At 42.7% G+C, this 27,997-nt stretch overlaps 1 protein-coding gene across 1 annotated transcript in view; it reads left to right on the top strand.

The window, feature by feature from the left end:
• Positions 1-27,691, top strand: part of LOC144170251 (protein madd-4-like) — a 262,649-nt gene extending 234,958 nt beyond the window's left edge. Inside the window, exons 11-23 of the mRNA XM_077699922.1 lie at positions 16-216; positions 1,229-1,358; positions 2,337-2,547; positions 3,288-3,479; positions 5,703-5,800; positions 6,965-7,158; positions 8,567-8,691; positions 13,382-13,553; positions 14,050-14,210; positions 16,122-16,274; positions 18,720-18,902; positions 19,198-19,348; positions 20,946-27,691. Coding sequence (XP_077556048.1) covers positions 16-216; positions 1,229-1,358; positions 2,337-2,547; positions 3,288-3,479; positions 5,703-5,800; positions 6,965-7,158; positions 8,567-8,691; positions 13,382-13,553; positions 14,050-14,210; positions 16,122-16,274; positions 18,720-18,902; positions 19,198-19,348; positions 20,946-21,055 — 2,081 coding nt within the window. The 3' untranslated portion in view covers positions 21,056-27,691. The remainder of the gene's footprint in view (positions 1-15; positions 217-1,228; positions 1,359-2,336; positions 2,548-3,287; positions 3,480-5,702; positions 5,801-6,964; positions 7,159-8,566; positions 8,692-13,381; positions 13,554-14,049; positions 14,211-16,121; positions 16,275-18,719; positions 18,903-19,197; positions 19,349-20,945) is intronic.
• Positions 27,692-27,997: the final 306 nt, after the last annotated feature.

Below are 27,997 nucleotides of genomic sequence, written 5' to 3'. Positions count from 1 at the left end.
CATGCATGGGTGCAGGCATTCGTCCAGCCGAGATGCAGCGTTGCACGCTGCGGCCCTGTGCCCTGGACCAGAACCGTGGGGAGTCGGAAGAAGACATCGACGAGGAAGGTGACGCTGACACCGGGGATGGAGATGTGCCGTTCGGAGGAAAGCAGGCCGTGCCTTATTCATGGCGTTCAGCAGGCTACACACCGTGCTCAGCCTCCTGTCTAGGAGGTGAGATTGTATCTGTACTTGCTATGGTGAAACAAGCGTGCACAACAGCTTTCACAGTTCTTCCCATCAATGATATATCCGAAACGACTCGCATAGCTTCTATTCCATTTCAGCCCTTATCGGATATTTTAAATGCATTGAAGGGGCTTAAACATGGAAGTACGCATACATAGTCTTCGCAAGGGGCTATCACATGGTAGCTGTATCCCAAATCACTTTACCCTTTTAACATGAAATGGTTTTGATTTCCACTCCCGTAGCTTTAATCTTATCACAACTAGCCATCAAGGAACCTCATCTTTAGTGTGTGGAACTGAGTCCCACATTGGGAATTTGTTTTTAAGTACATGTGATAAAAGAAAGAGGGAATAAACCGTGGAACCATCACTGAAGTATTGGTTTAAGAAAACAATGGGCCCATTTTTTTATATAGCCCGTTCGTTTTTTGTATGTGCGTGCATGCACTTTTCCTATACATGTACATATACAGTGCATTAGGGCATTTCTAATTTGATATCACCCCCGAAGAAGGCCTTCCCAGCAATGCATGTACTTGTGAAGTTAACTTTAAAAGGGCTTGGGGTATGGTCATCAATTTAACAATGCCCATCCTGTCACACACCCTACCACCTGTCCTGTCTAAGTGTTCTTTTACGTGTCCCCATTCTTTCGTGCGTTTTACCGTGTTGAAGTCCCGCTTGGGAGTTTCTGCAATATTTCTTTTTGTGCCCAAATGTCACTGTCTTTCTTGGAATATGCCAACCCACATAGGTTTACCCTGGAGGCCTTTAAAATGGATTTCCAAGGTAGTTCGTTCACTTAAAACGTGGGCCTGTGTTCGCAAGGCGAAGCCCTTGGTTAGCAACTTTGTCTTCACTGCTATATTATCGACATCTATGGCTGGAATAGCTCATGCATTTTACTTGGGCTAGATTTTCTGTGCCCACTTTGATTGAAATACAATCACCAGGCAATTGCATCATTTCCCATTCTCTGTTTTTTGGTGTCCCAGGTATCCGCGAGTCCTTGGTGGAGTGTGTTCGAAATGCCGATAACTCGCCAGTGAGTTACATCATGTGCGACATCAAGGAGAAGCCGGTGACCGTCACTGAGACCTGCAACAATAAGCCTTGCCCACCGAGGTACCCATGCGGCTTCTTATTGAATCGGAAAGCCCGCAAACTTTCCCAGCACAACGTACTTGCCCAGACGTATCCCAGCACATATTTTGTTTCTATAGTGATGAATATTAAAGCTTTATTCTGAATACAATTTCAAAATCAGTGTAATAGAGCTTTCATATGATTATGGAAACAACCAGACCTGCCAACTTAGCAACATAAAAATTTGGGAGACCATAGCGGGCGGGAGGAAGGGGGGGTTGGTGGGTGTTTATCTTTTAGTTTACATTTTAGAAATTACGGAGGCTGGATACTGGCATCAGAAAGAGTTAAGGGTGTTCATTTTGAGCTGCCTTGTTCTTGCATCATGAGACAGGCAGACGCAAACGTTGTTATACCTTTTCCGAGCCTTCTTTCGGTACGGCAGTGAGCACATTTTGGGGCCAGCCTTTGTAATCTATAAACAACATTACGGCAGCGCTCAGACGCACTGTGCACGCGTTACTATAGTGCGTAAAATATACTTAGCGATACTCTATGGTATGGTTACGAGGAACTAGAAGTATGATGGTGAGTGTTCTTCCACAGCACCGCAAATGTTGCAGCAGGGAAGACTGTAAAGTATGGGCGTGATTAAAAAAAATAACGTCTTTTCTGTGGCAAACACTTTTCGGAAGATGCGAGATAGCATTCGTATAATCAGGAGATGTGGTTGAAATTTGGGAGTCTCCCGGACAATTCAAGAGAGTCGGCACGTATGAAACAACTTATGTGTGATTGGATATTGCTAGTAGGGTCTTGGCACAGACTCACCTACAAATTGGCGTTTTTTTACACAAACCTGATGCCTGCATACAAATTTGGTCTCCAACATGTGATCCTGAGACACGCAGAGCTTATATGTACGTCAGCTCAACAATTCAATCTCTGCAGCTGGTGGCTGTATCGGAAGAGTCTCGAGTCCATCTGCAAAAGGTGCAATGGACACATTCCATGCAGGTGGAATGCGTCCGACTTCACGGCGTGCACGAAGCCCTGTGGCGGCGGTTCACAGTGGCGCAGCGTGCAGTGCGTGCACGAGGTGACCAGGGGCGTGGGAAACACACTCGTCGTCCCCGACAGCCACTGTCCCCAGCCCAGACCCCAGGAGAGGCGAATGTGCAACCTGGTCGACTGCGTGGCGCGCTGGAAACCCGACAAGTGGACCAAGGTATGTGCACAGCACCCCGCATGGCTTATAGAGGTGCATCGGAAGGGAAAGGGCTGGAACGTGCAATTGATTGACCGTATTGCCCTCTACATTTCATTATACACTCCGGGTGTGATACACAAACGCAATGTTAACACTGTTTTTGGTTTAGGGTCTCTGCAGCTTGTTCCATAGCATTTACATCCCCTTATCTTGCTCATTGCTGGGAACTGAGGTGCTGTTTTTGGGAAAGCTTTGAAATTCAGCTCCAGAGTATATTCTGGCCATATCTCTGATGAAGGGTAAATTATTAAAGTGTACCTCTAAACCCTCAAGTCAAATGTCGTTACCTCGAAACCATCAACTATGGCCTAGCACGAAATCTACTTTTTTATATTGACTCCTGCATTTGTTTTGTTAGAGAAAAGTGTTTAGAAAGGATTTAGATTTTGGGTTAATTTTGCATGCGCACGTTTGCAAGTTGCTGAAGCACATTGAAAGAATCGTAAATTCTGGTTTTTATAATGGCATCTGTAAAAAATTCACTGCAATTCTAACATTCACTTCTTATTCGCAACAAACATGCTTAGAATTAAGGCTAATGCACATATTGAGCAGCCAACTACCTACCCCTAGAAACACGCATCGATTAAAAGTTGCCGCCTGGTAGTTTGGAATGTCACTCGACATAAAATGGCATGGATGCAATCACCACAGGCTTCCCGTTGTTTTGGGTTCCCCCACCTGTGCTCTACTGGCAGTGCTCGAAGAGCTGTGATGGTGGCGTGAAGACGCGCAAGATACGCTGCCAGAGGGAACTGGCATATGGCAGCGTGGCCGAGTTGCCACCTTCCAAGTGTGCCTCACGCCGCAAGCCCCGTGCCGTCAAGCCCTGCAACTCCAAACCTTGTCGGGGTCTCAAAGGTTCCGTCCAGGGAGGACCTGAACGCAAGGTGACTTCGCAGACCATAATTTTATTTTTTTTTTCTGCCCTCCTTTTCAGGCATTTTTTATGGATGGATGCATATGGCAAATTAAGCAGAAGAAACAAGTTTGATTCTTTCAAAAGTCTGCCTTGTCCCAATTCCAGTGATGCCAGTTTTTAGTAAAAATTTCAAAACACTCAAATACTGAATCTGGATAACAAAGGGAACGAATGAGATAGTGGCGATACACCAGTCACTATCTCACCAAGGCCTGTGGCGTCACAGCCACTTGTTTCTACATGTGGGGGTTAATGACCACAGTCACTGCCAAAGAGCTTGTCTGTGAGATTTTAGTGGAGCCTCTAGTGCCATTTCATTGTGTCATTTGAGTGTGAACATAGTGTGAACATATAACCCGCTCCTAACTATGTCTTCAGTATTTTATTATTACGTCACTTTAACGTCTGGAAGCACTAAGCTTGAAAGTTTCAATATCTCTTTTTCTTTGGTGAAAACATCTTTCAAAGTGTCATTTGGCAGTTAAATCTGTGGAGTGGAATGTGCTCAGCCATATAGCTCTCTTAAAATTATATAGGTTAACTTTCTCACTTTGTTATTTTAGTATTCAACAGCAATTAGATCATCCCACCTAGCCACTTATATACTCTAGGTATGGTTCCTCTCTGGCAATATATGTCTGTATATGGCCACAGTTGTGATATACCTTGCCTGTAAGAGATAAAGCAGGAAGGAATAATTTGTTAATTTGATTATCATTTGTGCTTATCGTTTGCTCTCTTATCATTTGTTCCTATCATGCACTCGTACCATTATCAGATGGATCTAGTGCATGTACAGACTACTTTCTTGTTCAGCCAATTCAGTTTCCGATCTTATTACTAAGAAAATTTTGATCCCCCACACTATTCATTGGGTTTAATAGTATATTTCTTTTTTATGCTAGTATCAGTCCAACAAAAGTTTTGCATCTCTAATGACACATGAAATTTTGTTTTCATAGTGCTCAAGGGGCCATGCAGACAAAATACAAGTTCGTTTTATTCGAAAGATTTCGTGTTTTATAGTGCCCAGCTTATCGTTTGCTCTCTTATCATTTGTTCCTATCATGCACTCGTACCATTATCAGATGGATCTAGTGCATGTACAGACTACTTTCTTGTTCAGCCAATTCAGTTTCCGATCTTACTAAGAAAATTTTGATCCCCCACACTATTCATTGGGTTTAATAGTATATTTCTTTTTTACGCTAGTATCAGTCCAACAAAAGTTTTGCATCTCTAATGACACATGAAATTTTGTTTTCATAGTGCTCAAGGGGCCATGCAGACAAAATACAAGTTCGTTTTATTCGAAAGATTTCGTGTTTTATAGTGCCCCCAGCGCTCGTCCGGCAGCCAACGATGCCGTATTCACTGTGAAATCAATCAATTTGGGTTAAAAGTTTTATTCTCCCACCAAATCGTATGCTTTTGGGACGTCTGACAAGGGCGGGTATTCAAACGAACTTCCAGTGCGTATTAGGCTCTGTAGCCTTACCATCATTCCTCCCAGATTGCGCTACCATACTCAGCTGTCGACCGTTGTCCGCCGTTTCTTTGTTTTTGATTGTATTTGCACCTGACCTTTTTTGTTAGGGTAGAAAGTAATCGTTTCGTGAAACATGGAATATGCTCGACAAATATCGTCACGTAAGACAACATCGCTTACGCCAATCGGCCAGTGTTGTGTAACACAACTCCAAATTGGCAGGGTGCTGTGCAGCTAAAACAAGCATATTGTGCCCATACCAACAGCAGTGTGCATCGGTACTTCTATGTTTACGTGTATTTCCGTTTTTCATTGTTTTACCCCACCACTCTTACTGCTATAAAAAGAATGTGTCCTAAATTTCAACGCAAATACCTTGTTCGGCAAGCTTATAAGCTCTGCCTAATTTGCGTTTGCTTTTGCCAGCCTCAGCCAATCGCAAAGCTGGTGTGTATGACATCATAGCTTTCGCGGCGAGAAATGAGGTAGTGGGTCTCATGGCCACTCCTTTTTTTCCTAGTTACATGGCTTATTTGAGCGAAGTTTACGTTAAAAACGGGGGTCAGTATGATTCTAAGGAGGCAATCTTTCAAATGAAACAAACTTGTGTTTTGTCTGCATGACCCAGTTTTAAGTTTCAACCTCAACATCTCTCTGCTTGAATGCTGCAACTGTGAATGCGTGTGAATTCTCTGGGCACAGGTGTCTTTGACAGCTGAAGGAGCTGCGTCTGTGTACCGGGGAACGACGCTCAAGATGCGTTGTCCGGGTGTTGTCGTCAATGCTTCCAGCGACACCAGGCAAGAAGCACAATTAACATGTACTTTTTAGTGTTTTCCATGCCTTTTCATTTTATGTAGCACTAAGAGCTTTGGGATACCTATCGTTACACGAATGACAAATTTCTGGTTTCGTGAAAGTTCCTACATCAGTTCTTTTTGCACTGTTTTTTCCTATTATAATAAAGGTTCTGCTTCTAAACACATTGCACACACCCATACACTTGTAGAAAATTGTACACAGGGCTAAAAGTAGGCAGTATACCAGGTGTTGTTGATGCTCAGTGAAGAAAATCGGTACCGGAATGTGAGAGGACATGGCAGTCAGAATTACTGTGCATAGCACATCATTGTAATCAAATTATTCCTCCCTTCCGGCCAATGTGTTTTGCACTTCAATGATGCACCTGCTATATTCCAGTTTTTTACGTTAATGAGGCATTCTACTACAGGCGGAATCTAGCACAGCCCCAAATTGCAGTAAATATTTGTGCTCATTAGGCACAAATATTGACTTTTGCTTTGGAAATGAATGATAATTTGCTGAAGATAGTCTTAAATCGTAGCTACTGGTATATTCAAATAGTCTTAAATCGTAGCTACTGGTATATTCAAATTCAAATGAAGATTTTGTTATTTCTGTACAATTTACACTGAAGTTTGGAGCTTTTCAGGTTAACTTCAAATATAGTGGCAAAAAATAAGGCTCATAAAAGGCTTCTATACAAATTTGAAATAAGGCAGCAACAAATGATAATACTAATAAACTTGCTTGTAACTGTATTTTCATCTTATGTACGAAAAACTTGATTTCATTGTACTGGTTGACCTCAACGGAGGTTGAAGTCAACCACAACAATGAAATCACTACGATTGTTGGAAATGTGATCAACATTTGCACTTTCATATAACCTCTAGGGTGTAAAACGCACCATGTTGGACACTGAAAAAAAAACGGGTGCCTAGGTTTTTCATTCAAATTAAAAATGAAATGTTGTAGATGAGATGGAGTGGCTCCTGCTGTAAAAAAAACAAATTTATGTGTTGTTATCTTGCAAAAATGCTGTGCTATAACATTACGACTGTACACAATAATTGCCATCTTCTCAATTTCTTTGTTTTATTCACCACGAGTCGTTCGGAGTAAAACTAATCCCCGCCTTCCCGCGTGCATTCTGTTTTCAGTCGAGTGAAGTGGCTCAAAGACGGTGCACCGGTGAAGGCATCCTCGCGTCGCATCGCCGTCTCACGCAAAGGGGCACTCCGGATCCGCAAAATGGACTTCGATGACTCTGGCGTCTACGTCTGCTCCACGGGAACCTCGAATGGACAGCTCATCCTCTCCGTCAAACCACTCGCCTCAGAGTCACCAGCCAAGGGTAAGTTCGCGGGGCACCCCTGCGAGCTCAATTTTGCTAATGTGTTCAGATGCAGTGTCGTGGTTTCTCTATTACAAAAGGTGTGACGTAAGTGGGGATGCTATTGAGCAGATTTGTCAGTTTGTAATGTGATGAATGGAAAAGCAGCAGTCACTGTGTTAAATTATCACATGTAGAATGTTACACCATATATGGTCCCATTACCACATTTTAGTCTAATTTTTCTGAGCGTACCCATGGTGGTAAAGTATATCCTTGGATGCAAAGGCATGGATTGTGGACGTTCCAGCCAACAATCATGCACAGAGTGCATAACGGGCAGGCACGGCACAGCAAGACCATCTATGGGGCATGCTCTTAAGCTAATTCAATTTGGTTACAGGTGGGCATACAAATACCTAACAGGCAACAAAAATGTGATGACACACAGGCCTGACACTGCTACTAAAGTTATCTCCCCATCCCTGCCTTTCCTGCAGCTCTTTATAGCCCTCCTAGGCAGTTAAATATGGTGCTGCAGGGCAAGGAAACAGCTTTCTTTTTTATGTATGCACAACTGATGCTGTGCTGCCACAAGAAGGGGCATTTTTTTTCAATTTTCATTTCTTCAATAATATCGCGCACAAGCCTGTGTCAGCTTTTGTGCATGTCGATGACTTCATCCAAGTCAAAGTAACTAAAATGTATGCTAAAATAAAAAGTAACTGGTAACGCTGGACACCTATTTATAGCTGAGGAGGTGTGAGAGTGCAGTGTCAAATTTATGCTTTTCTCTTTAAAATTTTCACCGCTATTGCCGGCACATAACATCTGTTTTATAGTAGGAGATTATAGAGGGCTTTCTCGATGCAGTTTTTGTTACTTTGCTTCTTGCACTTACAGCACAATGTGTTACGCTACTGTGCTTCTGTCTCAAACTCAGTCCTCTTTTGCTCCCCGTGATGCTCAGTGAGAAAGGCAGTGCACACACCGCTGTACTTTACAGAATGATCTTTTGCCTTTATGCTCTTGCACTTCCCGTCACCCTTATTCGCGTGTTTATCATCACTCTATTCACTCTTTGTCATTCAAATCCTTGCCATTTTGTCCCCCCCTCTCTGTTGAAATCCTTCTCCGAATTCGTTGTAAACTCCTGATTGCACAACTCACCACTACATTGTCTAAACTCTCAACCCATCCTTTGCTCCAGCCTCCATGACTGTTTTTTTGCAGCCCTCTTGCAACTTGCAATTTTCTGCGTAACTCGAAAAGTTCATAGCACTTTTTGTGCGCCTTTCCCAATCTCACTTTTAGCATGACCAGCAGGCAATGCGCTCCATATTTCATGCTGAACTGAGCATGCACATCCACCATTTATTTTACTGTTTCCCCATAAACAAATTTAACACTCAATTTTTTATTCTTGCAGGAATAGACCAGGAGACGTTCAGCAGTAAGGACTTAGGTGGAGTGGGTGGAAAACATTCAAAAGGAGTCAATTTCCCGGCTTTCGTCAACAGCGTCGACGATGTGACAAACAAGAAACGGGCTAAGGTATTGCAGCAAAACTTGTTGGTGGGCTGGTTACTTCCGTTTAAAATTATGATGGGGGAGCGCAAAATATGGGCAACCATAAGAAATAACAACCACAAGGAAACGTTCGCCTATGCCTTTTGCTTCTCGTGGCTATTTTGGTTTTGTATATCCCATCATGACGCCCAACAACAAGTCAGGCCAAAGTATGTTTACATTGTAAAGCTTGTTTTAAAGGGACACTGAAGTGATATGTAAACATTGCGGGATTACTAGCGCAAATTGTAGTCCGGAGTCCCCAGGCCATGTTTCGACCACTCTAGGCGCGTTTACGCGATTTTATTTAGTAGAAAAACTAATTCGAAAACGCTGTCCTCCTCTCTTTACGCTCGCCCATTTTCTGTGGCGTTTTCGTGTGACGTCAGGAGGGGATGAGCTGGCAATTGGCTGCGCCACGGCTGCGCTACTGCACGGCTCCCCGGCCGACAGAGCCAGTCGGCCCAGCGTTTCGTCCGCCGGCCGCCGGCGGGTCGTCGCAATCAAGGAGGTTAAAAAAAATTGCTTGGTCGCAATTCGTTCGCTTAGTTGAAACGAAGCCAGGACACGTTTGTGAATGGAAGAATGTGCCTTTCTTTACTTGGTTTGTTTGTACACTGTATCTAGCTCCAAGTCAAGGTCGCTTCACACAAGCGCTGCACATGCGACGCTTCGCTGACTGGTACGCCAGTAGGAAAATATAAGGCCTCTTGAAGGCGGGAGAAGAGTCAGCGAAGTCAATATAGGTACTAAGCAAATAAAATCAACTGATATTTTTACCGTACAGCGTAAAACTAGGGCGCGGGAAGCACTTTTTTACGCTGGGCGAACAAGCACAGCGGTCAGCAGCACGACTACGCATCTGCGAACGCTTTTCCGTCTACGAAATGCAATTGCTAGACGTGAGCTACTGTGGAAACTCGGGCGACGCTTACTGCACGATCGCAGTACAACAAATAGTCACCTAAGCGGCTTGAAATACCAAAACTAAATAAAAGTGTAAACCGGTTGTACAATATATACCCTATATTAGCAAGACACTGGCGTCACGCTCCGTGGCCTAGCGGTCTGAGGCTCTAGGAATTCACAGCAAATGTTTTGCGAGTCACGAGTTCGAATCCCCGCGGGTTCGTGCTTTTTTTTTTTTGTAAGATAACTTTTTTGTTTTCCGCCGATGTTTTCTATATTGAGTTCACCTTTTTTGGGGCCGCAACGTTCATGGCTACACGAACTAGTTCACAAAACGCGCGCAGGCTGGCACTGGCGCGCTAGCGAGTTCTCGTTGGCGTGCTGTTGCCATAAGCACCGACTGCTTGCAGGCAGTGGGCACAGGCCAGAATGAACAGACCCTTGGCCTTGTGCGAACACGCTTTTTACGATACAGGCATGAGGGAGGCAAGCTCCAAATATGGGGGAAAAGCGCATGACATTTGGGCGTCTGCGGGTACGCGGAGGGCGTTCATGCACTGCGTAGGTCTCGGCTAGTGAATGCTACGACTACAAGCCGTCCTGGGAGGCTTATCTTGTGCATTTTACAGCCGACAACATGGCAGAGCGCGGTACGATGATTACTGAGATATTGAGAATGCCCATCCAACAAAGCCATTGGTTATGTTTTACAGAACCGAAACCGAAACCAAAACTTGTGTGATTGCTAACCTTGGGCATCGTCCAATCACGGCGCCCCTCCTCTCAACGTCACAGTCTTAGTTGGTGCGGCCGCCGCAAACCGCGCATGGTAGTTTTTCTTCTTTCGCGCTTTGTAAAATAATTACCGATTTGTCAACCGGATAAACGATGAAAAGTGTGCTAATTTGAGCCAGTCTACGCAGTGCAAGCAAAAACGGGAGCTTGACAAATTCACTTCAGTGTCCCTTTAAGGGAAACATGCAGGCTCAGCTCTAACAGTTAATACATTGAAGAAGTTGAGTAAACTTTTTCCTGTGATATAATATTGTGTTGGGGATTCCAGAGTGAAGCAAATACCACACAGTTTCACTGCAAATATGTTATTACGTGTTCATCACTACAGTCAACATCTTAATTCTGGCTTTCAGGAAAAACCTTATAAAGGGCACGCCTCGCATAAAAATACTTTCAAAATCATCAGAAATGCAATTCCCGATTTTCAAAGCACTGGCAAGGTGCCACTGCACTCACATTGGCGTCTTGCAAGGTGCACACCTTCAAATTTTTTACTGTCTCCAAGTTCTCTGGTCTTAAAGGCCAACTGCATTAAAAATTTCAACCTCCTGAAAACGTTATTTCCATATTGTCGGCCTAAAAATACTGCAAAACACAAAATATGACATTTCAATGATACGCACATCCATGGATGACCATCAAAATTGGAGATTTTTCAAGTGAAACTGAGGAGAGCGTGGCCATTCCGGCCAGCCTGAAGTCACGCTCCAGCCGCCCAGCCGGCCAGCGACCAGCAGCATGCAGCCGGCCAGCCGGGGCAAACCTGCACACAACACATATCCCTCGCTGCAGTCCTAGGATATGTGCGCCCAGCGGAGCTCGACCTGTTCTCCTGGCTGGCCGTAGGAAAAAAATTGCCCCCACCTCCCCGAAGGGAATCGTGAGGAAGTGCGAATGCATTTCTTGCGCCGAGAGTACACGGCGTAGTAATTCTGCCATCGCCTTGAGAGGCGCAGTACCGGCGAGGGGGAGCTGTCAGGCGAGGGGAGAGGCGCGCGCCGAGGGTGAGTGCAAACCTAACGGGGGGAGAGGCGCGCCAGCTGCAGAGCATGTGACGTCACGGCGCGAGGAGAGGGGGAGCAGACGCAAAGGCGCCAGCGCGCGGTCACGTGGGAGTGTGACGTCACGGCGCGAGGAGCGGTGCGGGAGCCGGTGCGGGCGCGCGCAGCCACGGCGCGGGAGGCGGAGCGCGCGCGGGTCACGTGGGGTGTGACGTCGCTGCGCCGTTGCTACAGACGCTCCTCTCCGCTCCTCGCGCCGTTGCTAGGGGAGAGGAGGAGGAGCAATGCGGACGGCGGAAGGTTCGGGGTCGCTTATAAAGTGCATCGCACTTAAAAGTGCAGGGCCGGACGCAACGTCACTTGCGCTTCATCGCTGATTGCGCAATCCACCGGCAGGTGCAGCGTCGCTTGCGACGGAGCTATTTTAAGAGCCTCTAACTAATTAAAAATGCATTTCACAGGGCTAACAGTCAGGTCCCGTTTGGGTTGGTGGTGAAAACTGTACGTTCCAAGTAAACTTGGAAGAGGTGAAATCTCAGTGCAGTTGGCCTTTAAGGGAAGACACTGGTCTTAAAATAACTTCTCTTAAATTTCAAGTAAACTTTGTGGAACGTCAGTCGTGATGCTTTTTTCCCTCTGATTTCAAAAATGGCATTATTTTTTGAGTAACTCCATTAGTTACCAAGATTATTAGAGATAATTAGTCATTTAGATTGGTCATTTAGATAATTAGTCATTTAGATTTTAGTCATTTAGTTATTAGAGATAATTAGCAGTGTTAGTTTGGAGGAACAATAGACAGAGCATTGTTAGTCATAAAACTGTAATCTTTATATTTTCCAATACTACGAACCCTGGTGAGTGCAATAAGAGAATCGGTTTTTCTATGCACTACCTAGAACTAATTTTACAGGTCATTAAACTTTGGTGGAACCAGTGGCAAGGAAGCATTTCGAACGCCCATTTGAAATACCAAAGTTTAATGAGCTGTAAAATTAATTCCGGGTGGCACATCGAAAAACCATTCTCTTATCGCTCTCACCAGGATTCATAGTATTGGAAAATATGCAGATTACAGTTTTATGACTAACACAGTTTTGTCTATCCTCCAACAATGACTAATTATCTTGGTAACTAATTGACTTACTCAAAACAATGCCATATTTGAAATCAGTGGAAAAAAAGCATCAAAACTGACAAGTTTGACAGAGTTTATTTAAAAATTAAAAGAAATTGTTTTAAGAGCAGTGTACCCCCTTAAGTCCTAGCTTTGTTCTGTACACTGCTACCTGGCAGTATTTGTCATCACTGCCACCAAAGTTGCATAAGGAAATGCAGGAAAGGAAAGCCCCAGAACTGTTTCAAGATACCCAAATCTGCACTTTGAACTAGCAGTTCACCATTTAGTTTAAATGCTTAATTCTTCCCAGAAAAATACTGCTTAAGGTATGTTCGAAATATTTGTCGATATACATAAACTCATTAAAAAAGTTTTATAGAAGCTGAAATGACCTCAAAAAACGAGAATACATATGCCAGTAGCCATAGGAAAGTGCTGTTTTTTGCTGCACACCTATCTGATCTTACTAATAAACAAAAAGGCAGATGATGACCCTTGAAATGTCTTGCAGTTTTTTTATCGATGTCATTCATAAGGAAATGTCCACTCAGAACAATTACTATAGTTTTTCATTTTTCACAACAGAGATCCTTTTTGTCATGGCCAAGGGAAACATGTTAAAATTTCTATGCTTAAAAAAGAGCGAATTCATAACTTTCCCAACACTAAGTTTGATAATCCAGTCATGAATACATGATTTAGTATGCTTGTTTGTTTCCTCAAAACCAAGCTTAACACATACACATTCATTGCATTGTTTTGAATAAATTTCGTCAGAATTTAGAAAGAAAAGACAATGTCGCTAAAATATTTATATTTAGAACTGACTCATGCAATCTCTTCCCACCAGGTCCGTGACAACCAGAGAATCCATGAGGTCAAAGGCACACTCGAGGACCCGACGGTGCGGTCGGGAGCTGCAAGCCACCACGCGGGTGCAACCATTCCCAGCATCCAGACGCTGCTCTCGGACTTCCACAAGAGGCTCGGCGGGGGTGGCGGAGGTGGCAGCAGCAGGAGCAGTGAGCATGCTCCTTTCAGTTAGTTTTGGTCAGTCGAGCACTTTTCTGCTGGCAACTGAATTATCATATGGCCTACTGCAATCGAACTGGCAGCACACTAATTAGTGGTTGTCTGTGGTAACTATGAGATGGTTACGTAAGACCTGGCTTTCTCTTGCATTTTCTTACTTTCTTCCACGTGCACAAATTGTGGCACCCAACACTGCGTACTGTCATAAAAGCCTGCTCCTCTTTCTGTGCCATAGCGTTTACTTCTGCTCATCAACAATGTAAGGAATAAAATTAAGGCAATGGCATTTTATTGGCACATTGAGCAGGCGTCTCAAATAAAAAGTGTCATATCAGACTGCTTGACGTGGTTCCTAGCAGTACACTACTACAAGTGGAAAGCAACTTTGTGAGAATAGACATGAAACGGGAGAAGAGAGTACTGCATGCTCTCCATGGTAGGTACTTCATAGTCTCACGCAACTCGTTGGCTGCTGTTGCTGCACAGGCCCGGTGAAGCCGAAGAGCCTGTCCTCGGAGGACGACGATGATGCATTGATGCACAACAGCTATGTGCTGGGGCGAGGCAACGCTGATAGCCTCCAGTTCGAGTGGGAGACCACTGCGTGGTCTCTCTGCTCCCAGACCTGTGGAGGAGGAGGCCTTCAGGTAAATAAGAATACCACTGACCTTCTCCTTATTGCAGTCAAGGAAACATACAGCCTGTTAATTTAGTCGTCGTCATTCTCAGCCACAAAGGACTGCTCATTTTACCCTGTTTTTTCTCGACAAAACCCCTAAAGAAAGGCAACATTGTATGTTTTAAATGTCATTGTTTGATTCCTTATGGCTTCGCCTAATCTGTTTTTTCCTGTCCATAACCTGATATGAAGTATAAAAAAGAAGGTGCAACGTCTTTTTTCTTTCATTTACCCTTTACAAATTCGAGCACTCTACCAATACATGAGTGCTACCAGATTTTTATTCCAGGTTTGCAAATAGTGCCCCTAATTTTCATTACCTAAAGCATTCCAGAAAAATTGATGAGAGAACAAAGGGTGTTGTATTCTAATAACGGCAATGTCATTGAGACTTTTTTGTAGGCAGTTTCAGTGAAACTTTTCGTGAAAAAAAGAAATCTCTTTGATCATGCTCGACACGGGTTTGTACTTCATTTAAAGTTTGTGGTAAATTTATTTCTTGGCGAGCTGGCTTTCTTTTTTGCAAGATGATAGGTTTAAATGAGACACGTTTTTAGTTTGACTATGGAAGTATCTGGAGGAAGGTTTTCATTGGAAGAATACAAGTGCCTGCTGTGGAGACCTGTAAGCATCACACTACAAAAAAAGAAATGCATCACGAAGTTAGGGAACCTTCCCTGTGCAACCACAGGTAGACATACAAGTAGTGAGATGTTCTGCAAATAACCAAGTTTAAGAAAGATCAATTGTTGCCAGTTACAACAGCTTGTTTAAAGTGCCTGTGGTAGCAACAAATTTTGAGGAACTGGAATTTTAACATGGCAGACAGCCAGTCTCAGCTTTCATGAACTGCCAGTGGGCATCGAGGTTAAATTTCAGCTTGCTTTCTGGCATTCTTTGTAGTGCAACATCAATTCAGAGCTTGTTGTAGTGATTTTTTGTCACAAGGGCGTGAAGGTAGCCAAGTGGCAAGTGGAGCAAAACTGTTCATCAAGAGACTGCGAAAAATATTTGCTGTCACTCTCTTTTAATAGAATGATGAAAGAATAGTTGCCAGGCGGTCAATAAAGAAACTAAAGCATTGCAATAAATTCTCATCAACACCTCCTGGTCAACTTATGGAAACAGTTTAAATTGTGTCAGGAAAAGCATTAAAGAGGAGTAAACCAGACCATTCCGGAAAAGTTGCTACAAACTCTCTATTCAATCGATCTGAGAAAATAAAACAATCCGAGCACTTGCCCTTACATGAAGTCAGTATTGCCAAGAACAGGTGCTCTAGAACGGCTTTGCGATTATCCCTGCTACAATTTTTTGTGTGTGAATTGGTTAGTGCACTTATTTTGCTCTACCTCTGTAGCCTTTTTGCTTCGGCTAAGGTAGTAATTATTGAAGTAGCAGCTACTGTTTTGCTTGAGCCCAACTGAAGTTACAAAAAAAGGCAACAGACAGGCAAATTGGGAGAAATTTTGAGACAAACATGCCCTCAGTAGGGCCTCGCCTGTCATCTGTGTCATCCCTTCAGATGCAAGAAACACACTCTATTGTATGACATTTCATTTTAGGTCATGATATGGCCAGCAAGGTCAAGACTGGTTTTAGTACTGACTATAGTACTTGTCTGCGCTTTGATAAATGCCACACAAGAAGTTTTCTGTTTCTAATACCTGTGCTACATGGCTGTTTCAAAGGCCTTCCAAAGGCCTTCGAACCGATTGTCTATTGAGCACCCCGCTGCAAATATACAGAGGGAACTTCCACGGGAATGTTCAACTGTCAGTTGAAAGTTGCCGTGTAGCACAGGCATAAGATTGATGAATGAACTGCCGGTTTAGACTAGGTTGCAAGTTCTACACAGCAGCATGCGTGCACGATGCAGGTGCGTGCAGCACAGTGCATGGTTCGCCTGAACAATGTCTCGAGAACTGTGGACAGCACGTTGTGTGTGGATGCTGGCATGGAGGCCCCAATGGTTCTCCAGAGCTGTGGTTCCGACAGCTGTCCCCGCTGGGTGACGGGCCCATGGTCTGAGGTCAGTGCAGTCTTTGACACCCACCAACAGCTGTGCCTGTATTGCCACACACCTTTGTGTGCATGTGTGTTGGGGGGTGGGGATCTTTGCTTGTAGCAATCTGTTCATTTTCATTGTGGGAAAAAAGTAATTTAGACTTTGGCAGATATGTTGAAGTTAATGCCTTATTGCCTACGATTCCACGTATTTGTTTTATTTTTTAATTTTTTTTTATATAACGTGTTTTATGTATGCACCTGTTACATCTATATGGTTATTTGGTGCACAGAATGTGCGATTTGCTCTAATTGTATGTAATGCAGAGTGTTATTGAAAGAGCTACCCCATGGAATTAAGCACAGGCAGGCTAGCTACGTAGTACTGCAGAATAGCTTGAAGGCAGAAATTTGCGAACTTACCTGTTGCAATACTCTATTGCCTGACACGTTTAATGCTATTGTTGAGCTGCCATTTTGAAGTACACGCTATGCAGCTATGTGCAACTGTAAGTTGTAACACGATCACGATGATGATAATCCAAACTTTGCGTGTGAAGAAAATGGTTGGAAATTTCAGGAAATAAAATGTGTCACCTCTATATAACAACTATATCAAGAAAACATGGCTTTGAGTATTATTACTAGTATAACTGCAACAGTTAGTGTCTTAAGTTTTTCAAGATTTATTTGTAATGTCATTTCTCGTACAATTTATCGGAAAATTCATACATTTGAATTCATACAATTCATACAATTTTAATGTATGGAAGTGGTGAGCAAGGCGATGGATCTTTTATTTTTGGTTGTTTACAGTGTCGATAACAATGAATTTGTAATGTATGATGTAGTGAATGATAGAAGAAAAGCTTACATGGGATCCAGTAGATGTATGGGGGGAAAATATTTATATGTACCTTGAAAAATCCCACCGTGGGGAATTTGTGAGCTCAAATAAAACAGGTTGTAAAATAGATAAGTTGAGCTATCGAATTGCTAGAATCACTTGGGGATTCTGACAGACACATGAATTGCAACGTCTACTAACCAATAATTTCCATATAACGCAAAACAAACCGGGGTAAATCCTCAGGATGTCCGACTCTGGACATTTCAGCATCCTCAGGTTGTCCAGATCTCATCCTCAGCCAGTCCAATCGGGGTCCGTTTGTCCGTCCAGCGTACATTCTCAGAACGTCGTCAAAATGATGCCGCTGGAGAATTTTCGTACACTTCCAGGATACAAACTAATGTTCTTTTTTCTTAGTCAGAAGTTACCTACAAGCTAAGGCAACAGGCCTCACTACACACTAAACTTTCTTGTACCCTTTTTGGCCGAAAAGGGTGTAAGAAACTTATCCCATGGCGAACAGCTTTAAAACGTGTTTTGGCAAGAAAAATGTGTATAGATGAAAAAAAGTGTGTTCACTTGTGAACACCCTAAAAAAGGGTGTAAGGTTGCTTAACACCCTAAAATAATGGTGTGGCCAGGGAGCAGCTACGCGTGGCAATGTGAATCGGCAAAGCGCGCAGCAATCAACACAAACAGTCAGTACACACAAGTTACACTTGGAACACAAATGAATTGAGCAAGAATACCATGGGGATGCAAGCGGAACAGGGAGTGCTTTCCTCCATGGGGAGTGCACACTTATGCAGTAATAAATGTACTGTTCTTGCTTTTATATCCAGCAGAGAAAAGCCCCCGATCGAGTCGGTGGGCTTGTCGCAAAAAACAGACATTTTAGCGCTAATTTTGTTACTATGGATTTTACTGTGAGAATATACAAATTAACACACGGATTTGCAAAAAACTTTTTGATCACGAGGTAGTTCTTGTGTTTCATAACTTGTAGAATTTTATTAAATTCAAACAAATCTTTACCGCCACCTCAACACCTTTCAAAAAGGGTGTTCATTATTTCAACACCTTTTTTCCCAGAACGGTTTGAAGCTACAAATTAGGGTGTTCGAAACTAACGAAAAGGGCCCAAAAAAGGGTGTAAGAAAAGACCGCCAACTAAGAAAAAGGGTGAAGAGACGTCCAACTTTGGAGACATTTTGTACCTGTTTACACAGGTGGACTGAACATTTTATACAAGCGGGGGGTGTTTTGTACCTCACTGGTAATAAATTAGCATAATTTATTACCGTAATAGCCTCCACGGTAACAGCAGCGTCAGACGGCCATATGGATTGTGATCCAGAAGAAGTAATACAACGGATCACTTAGGGATCATTCGCAATCCATTCTGATCCAAAATAAGCTTTAGGATGGACCATTGAGGGATCATTTACGAAGTCTAATCCTGTGGATGTCCCCCGGAAGCCTCGAATAGGATCCAGGACGTTTGGACCATTTAAGGACGTCCTCAGGTCGTTTTGTGTTATCTGGGTTCGCTCTTCATTAACTTGAGCTTTCAGCATATCTGCGTAGTGATCACTCCTGAAATTATCTTCCCTCATCCAGTGTTCGGAGGGACGTTGCCTGGGATTGAGTCGATCCATCCAGCGGCGGCCAGTGAGCTGTCGGCTCGCCAATGACACTGCCGTGGATGACGAACAGTGCGACCCGTCTTCAAGGCCCCAGGATCAGCAGGAGTGCTTCAGCGAACTCTGCAGGGGTGTGTGGAAGGTCGGCGAGTGGTCAGAGGTGAGTACTCCGGAAAGCTGCACATTTCAGGGAAACAACAAATGGCACAAAAAATAATTTTTTCTGTGTATCGGAAACAATGTTAAACCATCAAGCCCAAATTAAGAGTGCCATTCCTAGAGTGAGCTGAAGGAAAACAAACCAAGAAACGATTTTATTTATTTTGTAGATTTATAGTTCACGACTTAAAGCTTCCAAATTTCATTTTTGAAAACTCAGAGTTCTTGAAGCGTAGTACATATACAAAATATAGTGAATTGGAACCATGGTCCATTGCCCTTTTGTTTTTTGGCAGTGCACAGCCACATGTGGCGGGAGTGGTTTCCGGACACGGATCCTTCGCTGTGTCTGGTATGGCACGGACAAGCCGGCAGGGGACTCGTGCCGTAGTCAAGACCGCCCTGAGGTGCTCCAGGGGTGCGAGGCTCTGCCCTGCGGCGCAGTCAGTGAGTAAAACACACACTAAAAAAACTGTCGTAAGCTCTTTGCTCTAACTGGTGTATCATTGGACATACGCAGTGTGCAATTTCATTTTAAAAAAGATAGAATCTAATACAGGTTAGGGTGCTGCAAAATGCTAATAACGTGTTATGAACAGGGAGTCGGATATGTAAAATTCTGGCCATTACCACACCTGCTTGCAGGGATCACAGACCTGTCTGCAAAGCTGTCAAAACAAGTACAATTAGGTTTGTTGTTGCCTTAAAGAAGCTAAACAGTGGATGCGAATACCTGTAGTAACAGAGTCTACTTTGTTCTCTGTACATTTGTTCTTTTGCTGGTATTGCTATGTGATCATACCACAAAAGCCTGACACGATTGTGTCGCAATTGTTTATACAGCTTGACCCAACTTGAATTGGTTACTGCCTAACATTAGTGGCTGCGAGCATTGGCCAGTGTTTCCAGGTATAGTGGCCGGCAGTACCATGTTTATACAGCTTGTCACAATTGTTTTGCCAACGAAAAAGCGTGGAAGTGACTATCCAATAATTGTGTGATTACTGTCCAAAAAAACAGTGGCAATTGTTACCACTCTGCTACAAAGTCAATAATATTTGCCACGTTAAACGCTGCAAGAAAAAGTTAGCCTTTCTTGGTGGAGCAGTGTACTATTAAAAGCATAGGTTCAGAATAGTCCCAACTCTGACATTGTGGGCGCAGCAAGGTGGTCTTCAACAGAGTGCAAATTTTTGTTACATTGCTAAGTTCTTTGGTATATGCAGTCATGATGCCTAGCAGTGGCAGCAGAAGTCTAGAAATGTCCTACATTTGGGACATTTAAGGTTTTATTACACAAGATCAGGGTGGCTGTAATGATTTAGGCATATTTCTATTAGTTTAGTTGCAGTAACTGAGAAAGCTTTGCTCCAGACACAGCCTGAAGGCTCAATATTATGGATGTTTTGTGCATGCCAGGAGTGTTTGTGTGTTGAGCTCATGAATATCTTCCGGTTCTTTCTTCCACTGCCTGACGCATGCGTTGCTTGTATTCTGTGTATTACTCTAGACATGCAAAGCCTGTGTGCAGTAAACACACAATAAAAGTTTGTTTTGTCTGCATCTGTATGTACAATATATAAACTAGCACAAAAACAGTCTTGTTATAGCTGGGTATGACTTATTATTGGAATCATCATGAGCTTACAAATGATGACCTCATAGAAATGGCAAACACAGGACTGTCCCAAAGAAACTTTGTAATCAGCATGTTGCCGAATTACACTACCCAAGTGATGGAAACACAATGCAGTGTTGGACAACCACACATGCAAATCATGGCAGCATTTATATCCAGGTGACATTTTTTAGAATTATCTAGGCGCAGTGGCTCGTCGAGGCTTAGCAACTGGCGAAGAATACTGCCAAGTCGATTGTGCCACACTGCTGAAATGTGCGGGAATTTAGAGTTAGTCAACAGAGCAATTAACGGTTTCACTTGAATATAGTGTACCCAATTTGCCCGAACTGGCTGATTTTTTCCTACACTTACTGGTTCCCTCTTTGTTTCTCTTCCCTTCTTTTCCCATTTTCTCTCGAACAGGAGAGAACTGCGAGGACCACTCTCGCAACTGCCAGATGGTCCGGCAGTTCACGATGTGCCACCTGAAGAACTACCACGACCTCTGCTGCGCCACATGCAACCACAGCTAGGTCTCTCACACCGACCGTCGGATGTGTTTGCCTTGCCGGCACTGGTTTCCGCCAGCGACACGCACACCTTGGTCTACTGGAGCGGTTCTCCGGATCATCGCTGCGCACCGCCGCGCAATCGCGACCAACAGTGCGGCAGTGGTGCTTGCCCTAATTATTGGCTCCGGATTTCTGGCGAAATGTCGGCAGCTAAATCGGTGTGTGAGGGGCCCGTCTTCGAAGCTGCTTGAGTTGGCGGTCCGATCGAGACATGCAGAAGATGAAGTTACCTAGGGCCAGGAGGAGTCAAAGGTTTCGTAAAGATGTGATGTGACCTTTATGAGAGGAGTTTCGTTCTACCGCTGGATGGTGGAAGGGGTGGGGTTCGGGACCCAAATCCCCCTTAGAGTTGTTATGTCAGTAGAACAGCGTCTCACCCACCCACTTCCTGTCAATGCTTTTTCTCTGCACAACTGCTACTGTCGATGTTCTAGGGCACAAATGTTCTTTATGCATTACCACGTCAGCGTGAGAAACACCGTTGAACAGGCTGTCTTGCAAAGAAGTCACTGCATAAGCTAGCAGTGGTAGAAATTTAGTTTCCGCTGTGAACAAAATGAATGAAAATCCAGAAGCTTGTGTAGTTAGTGGTACTGCATGTATTTAAAGGGTTTTTTACATTGTTCACCACCTTCATTTTGGAATAGTCATTGTGATTGGCAGCTTGCTGCTTGAGCAAATTATATATCCAGTTCTAGCTTTTTAAAATTTTTGTGAAGTTAGAATTTTGGTGCAGAATCAATGATCAAGCCTGGTTTTGCATTTTTTTTAGGTTCATAGGCAAGCTTTCGCCGCCTCTTCTCAACAAAATTACTTGTACGCATGTGCTGGAGAAAAACCAAAGCAAAGAAGTTGGAACACTCTTTAGGCTTGCAGCTTGTGGCAGGACTACAGAGATAAGAATTGTTCAAACAGCAACACTTTTATTTGAGCTTGAGCGCACAGCATAATAGCTGCTGTAAATGCGAGAACCGCAGCATGCAGGTAATACACATCTTACTGAAAATAACATTATGGTATTGTGATAATTTATCTGTTCAGCACTTAAAAACTGCAAACCACTTGGCAGCATAGACCATCTTCTTATGTATATATGTATACCTACAAAACATTGGGCTGGCAAGGAACTGTTTCTCAAATAGCTAGAATGCGTTAGAATGCCTTGCTTATGGTTACAACTTTTTATGTTTGCTTTTACGGAAAAAAGATGAAGTCCTTGCTGGAAGCTGAAATTAGTCTCATTCATATCAGAGCAAAAAAGGAAAAAAAGAAAGGTACCTGCAATGTCATGTTTTGTTCGTTTTGTTTTGTTTTTTGCCACTATTGGTATACATACTAAATACTTGTGGGGTTACTACAGTCTCAACTAACCGTAATTGTGACATGCAGTGCTGTTGAGACACAAACTTCAGTAAGCCAGCCCTGGAAAATAATTGACATTTGATTCATAAATGTTTTGCAAGCAGATGCTTTTTGCTAGGTTGGGCCGAAGTTACCTTTGCAATTTTTAAGACAGAAAAAATAGTTGACTGAAGCTATATGCATGATAAATATTTTCTTTCGTAATCTTTCCTTGGGCATTAAAAAAGGTACAAGCAGCGTGCAAGTACTAAGAACACTTTTTTAAAACAAGATAATTCCGTGCTGTTAAAAAATACCATTCTAATGAACAGACAGGTTTGGATCTATAATTTCTTCCCTTTTCATCTAGAGAAGTGCAGACATCTCATTTATAAGCTTTGAAAGAGGATATTTAGAGACAATAAGTTGTTTTATTTTGTACAAAATAGTTGTATTATAACTCTGCTGCTCCGTGAGCCTTTCTACTCGCACACTGTAGTATAGCGCAGTGTAAACTGCTCGGAAATCGGGGAGCATCACCTTTAGAGCACTAGTGTTGAATTTACATATTTGTATGTTTGTTGATTGTTGCGTCCTTTCCTTGGACGATTGTTCTCCTCGAGGAAAACGGGTTGAGGCAACGTGGGAACGCTTAAGGTTTCCTAGCCTCAGACACTGCATTTTTCTGTCACGCATCTCGGTTTGTTGATTCCTTTATATATAGTTCCTTATTTCTCCGCTTTGTCAAACATTTCCTAATATTGCCATCATGTCAGCCCTCGTATTCATGCAGACGAATGTAAGTGTAATGTTTCTGAAATGAATCGGTTGCCTCACTTGTGAGATGTATCTGAAGGCTGTTCAAACCGTTACTGCCTAATTTTTAAAGCAGCACAATGTGCCTATATTACTTCAGTTTTCTTGCTTTCGCTTCAATATAAAAATACCTTTTCGGTAGCCAGCTGTTCTTACAGACAACTTGTTCTATATTTTCTTTTATTTACGTGGTTCTTTTCTTGTTTTGCTCTTGGTCACACAAACAATAAAAACATCTCTCTTTATTGCAAGGCTTGCGTTTAAACGAGATCAAAAGACTCTTCGCAAAAGCTGCTCACCTCATTGCAGTGCTTCCTCCCTCCTCCCCTTGCTGGTGACACGCTGGGTTTAATATCTTGCAACAAAAAATAAACTAAACCAACATTATCACCCTAGCTTGTTGCTCGAAAGAGCATCTCTGGTGGTGCCATGCCCAATGGTCGGCTGTGTCCTAACCACCAAATCATAAAGTTGATGGAAGTGGTCAATGGTCATTTTCATGCTCTACACTAGCAAGTTTCACACAAGAGGCTTGCTTTAAGCATTACAGTCAGTGATCGATGCTGCAGTCAACGTCACCATTCTGCGGTTCTTAGGATTGGCTTTAGCTCAACAAATGTGTGATTCAGCCACCAAAGTTTGCTGCTGCTACATACTGTTAGTAAATTATGACATAATAAGACGCGATTACAGTTCTGACACTAGAAGAAAATATTAAAGAGTGGCTGTATGCACGCTACTACCACATATTTAGTACTAACTAAGATCAAGTAGTGCTCTAACGAACCAATATTGTGAGGCTGGGGTGCAGCCTTTGGTATTTTGGTGCTCTTTTGTACACCTGACCCATAAGTGCCATAGAAGGAAATACAGAGCTTGCCAGACAATTACCATGAAGTGGCATGGTTGTGCTTGCTTGATTCATTCAATAATACATTGTATATTTCTTGCACAAAGATAAGGAGAGATGAAATAATTTGTGGCGGTGACTGTACACATTGGTTTCTTATCAGCCATTATCTGCCAGCTTAAAAAAACATGTTTGCTTTTGTTCTTTTGATCATAAATTTGAGCATCATTTATTATAGTCCCCAAGCTGTCACCTGTTCTCTTCAGTGTGCATTGGCATGATTATGCAGGGATGAACAAGATGTGTGAGAATTGTATTTACAATGTTGTCTTTAATTTCTGAAACATTCAGTTCAGAGCAAAGCGTGCTTATTTGGTGGGCGTTGGTCTTTGGCATTCTCAGAAATGGTTTCATACTCACTGATAGCAACACTAGCATGGTGCATGCTCACAGCTGCACAGCATGCCAGTGTGAAATGTGGTCTCTTTAAATGTCGATTTCTTAAACGAAGGTCACCCATGTAAAGTGGTACCACCTAAGCCAGTAAATTAATTTATTCCTTCAGTCGATAAGCTGCCTCTCATCATATACTTCCATTGCCTCGATTCCAATAAATGTCGACTGGCTGCTGGTAGCGAGCTCAAATTGTTTTGTTCTTACCCGAATTCAGATTATGCAATTCGGACACTGGTACTGAGTCAACCATTTGTTGGTTCGTACTTGTAACAAGTATTTTATTCTGATGGATTGAAGCATAGAAAAATTGTACTGGAAACGCTATACATTCCATTGTTACCCATTGCCTTCTGTTTCGGAGGCCCATTGTATTTTAGTTGGGCAAAGCGAGTCTACAACACACATGTGCGATAAACTGCCACGAAAACATTTGTTTCGCAAATCATGCCTTACTATACATGAGTCATGAGTATAGGTTTATTTAGTTTTGAGTTTACTTTACCTAATGTTTTGTTTCACCATGGTGCATAACTATTAACAGAGTGTGCTGAACAAAGAACCCTGAAATGGATTGCTACTTTTGGTGTGTGTATGTGTGTGGGTGTATATGTGGGTATGCATGTTGGTTACAACAAAGGCATTCCAAGCAGGAGCCGACAGAACAAAGTTGTGCTGTGGCACAAAATACATACAGTAGATGCGTGACTATTCTATCATTGATACAGCAAGAACCCAACTCAAGTATGAAAAAGGCTAGTTTATAAACCCATGTACATGGCTTCTTTCTACTGCACTGTCTGCTAAGCAGGCAGACAATTTGCAATTCGTGTCCCTCCTTTATATAGATACTTCAAAATGGCTTTGAATAATTGCATTATATTTGTTGTACGCTATCATCAGTTATTTCACCTTTGTGTACACTAGTTCGGATGTCATAAAAACTCGCTGTACATAATACAGCCGTGTAGAATGAACCACCATGTACCAGTACTAGTATATCCCTGTTCAGTTAAGCACCTCTTTTTTGTCATTTTCAATGTGAGACAGGGTATAAATTTATCACTGTTAACTGCAGTGGAGAAGCCTTTACACAAGTCCCCACACACTAGGTGGTGCCTAGTGCAGAATGCGTTTTGTTCTGTATCGGAAGTTGTTCTCAACTGTGGGCAGCTACACACAAAGCTAAAGGAGCTTTAAGAATTTAATTCTCTTCTGGTGTTTTTGATACCCAATCATTTGAAATGACTTGCACGGCACAGTGCAGATATGGGGCTGTCGATTTATAATGCCAATCGAAAGTTGTGCAACAGAAATAAGCACAATTAGCCGCTTAATTGTTGCTACAAGGTGTACCCAGTATCGTAACGTCTGAAGCCACACATGTGCAAGTGGAATTTGACAGCTGTATCTCTGATTGGAGTAGTATTCAGGTCTGGAAAGTTCTGAAGAGATATCCATCACTATGCCATGAAATTTGCTTGGGTTGTATATCGGCAAATGAATGTCATGCAAAGTGACCTGTAGCTGAGAGCAAGACTTCTGAAAAAACGGCTGTTTTGCTTACTGAAACTTCTTTTATATATATACCCTTTCAGCCTGTTTAGCTTTTGTGATCGTAAGATAAACATCTTCTGTTTTTGCGCAACAGGAATGTTTTCATTGTGCAAGGTTTTTTGTGGTTAATATTCCTTTCTGTGTTTTAATACAAAGATTAAGCCAAACTGTTTTTTGAATGGGGAACATTAGGAAAAGGTGGGAACACCCCCGGGACTTATTTGCACTTGCCGAGTTTCACCACAGGTGTAGCCTATACGAAAGAATTGACGCTGTCAAAAAAATACTTATTAGAGTACTTTGGTCTAAATTCAGAGCAGTGCTTTTGTCTAGCAAGGAGCTATTTTCTAACAACACTGTAGTGAGATGGTAACTGCTAACTCTTTTGAGTAAAGTTGTATGTCTCATGATGCCTTTAAATTAAGGTTTTGCAGTTTATGTTGTCAGACTTGTTTATGACCAAATACACCTTTGCAATGTTTTTCATATATAGTGAAATGTGTAACATGTGTACGGAAACTGTGTTTCAAATACATATAAGGGATGGCTTCTTGGAAAGCATGTCAAAATCAGCTTGTTGGTTTCTCTACGTAGTTGTTTTGTAAAAATATTCACTGTGCCCTGCCATGTTAGCTTGGTTCTGAAAAAAAAATTTAGAATAAGTGCTAGCGGTGCCTTCCAGTGGGTGATCGAACATAGGAAAAAGTGCTCCCACTTCCTGCAGTGCATGCTCATTACACATTGACAAGTGGTTCCAAGAATATGCTTCTGCTTTCCCATCTACCACTGGAAAACACAATATGTACAACTGTCACAAAATGGGGAAAGACCACATGGCTAGACTTTAAAAAGGGTTTACAATGGTGGCTACTCCTACACCTGATGAACTTCAGGTTTTTACTTTGCTGTGCTTCTTTTTGCTGCTGCTTTCAGTGGTGAGCCCTATGATGCACGTCATTTCTATTCAGTGTTTTTTGGGTGACACTTTTCTTGTCTGCTCATGGATACAGTCACACATAGCTTATAATGAATTATTCGCAAACATATTCTTGGAAAAGAGTATGATTGCTTTAACTCGGATACCTGCCATTCTGACTGAATTACTGTGGGTCCCTTCTCTGGCTTTAGGCAGTGCCCAGAAAATGGCTGCTTAGTTTTCAAGAGGTACCAAATCAAACAATCTGGTCTGCCCTTGTGCAATTTCCTGTGGTACTTGTTCCGTAACATTAATTTAGCATGGTCTTGTTATGCGGCAACAGAACTAGAGCTGAATGAAGCTGAACACTGAATGGAGCGACCATGTCAGGGCCTCGACAATAAAAACCACGCACAGTGTGCGTAATGTAGTTACCGACATGTAAGCTACCTGGTGTGCTGCATGAATTACACGTGTTCACTCGCGCTTGACACCCACTCAGGCTGTAGTCTGCCAACGGTGTGTCGACTGTTCATAAAGCATTATTCCTCCTGATGTGTATAAAACTTCCCTACAAAAGCAATAAGTTTTTGTGTCTGTGTTTGTGACATGTTATTTATGATCTCGTAGTGCCAATAAATTATGATCTAGAGAAACCAGAAAATCTCCTTCTTTAGACCTGTCAATCATGCCGGCTCTGGCACTTTGTGACTTGTGTGTATGTTTGTTTATAATTGTGATTTTCAGAGGGGAGAAAATCACCACTCCACTCTAACCTCACCTGAAACTTTAATCACAGTTTATTCGAACACACCCAGACCTCAACCTGACCTCAGGGGCAGATACGGGTGCCTACTTTTTTGGGGGGTGGGGCGGCGGTTTCATAATGCTGATAAGAGGGGGGTGGAGGGCGCAACTAACCAAAATGTCATGATTTGTTCTCAGTTGCACACCAAGTGCTTTTTTTATC

The sequence above is a fragment of the Haemaphysalis longicornis genome, unplaced genomic scaffold (genome assembly GCF_048455015.1).
Source record: "Haemaphysalis longicornis isolate Haplotype H1 unplaced genomic scaffold, Haemaphysalis longicornis Haplotype H1 scaffold_2, whole genome shotgun sequence".
Taxonomy (NCBI): Eukaryota; Metazoa; Arthropoda; class Arachnida; order Ixodida; family Ixodidae; genus Haemaphysalis; species Haemaphysalis longicornis.
The sequence above is the reverse complement of the archived record's forward strand: the minus strand, read 5'-3'. Positions and strand labels throughout refer to the sequence as shown.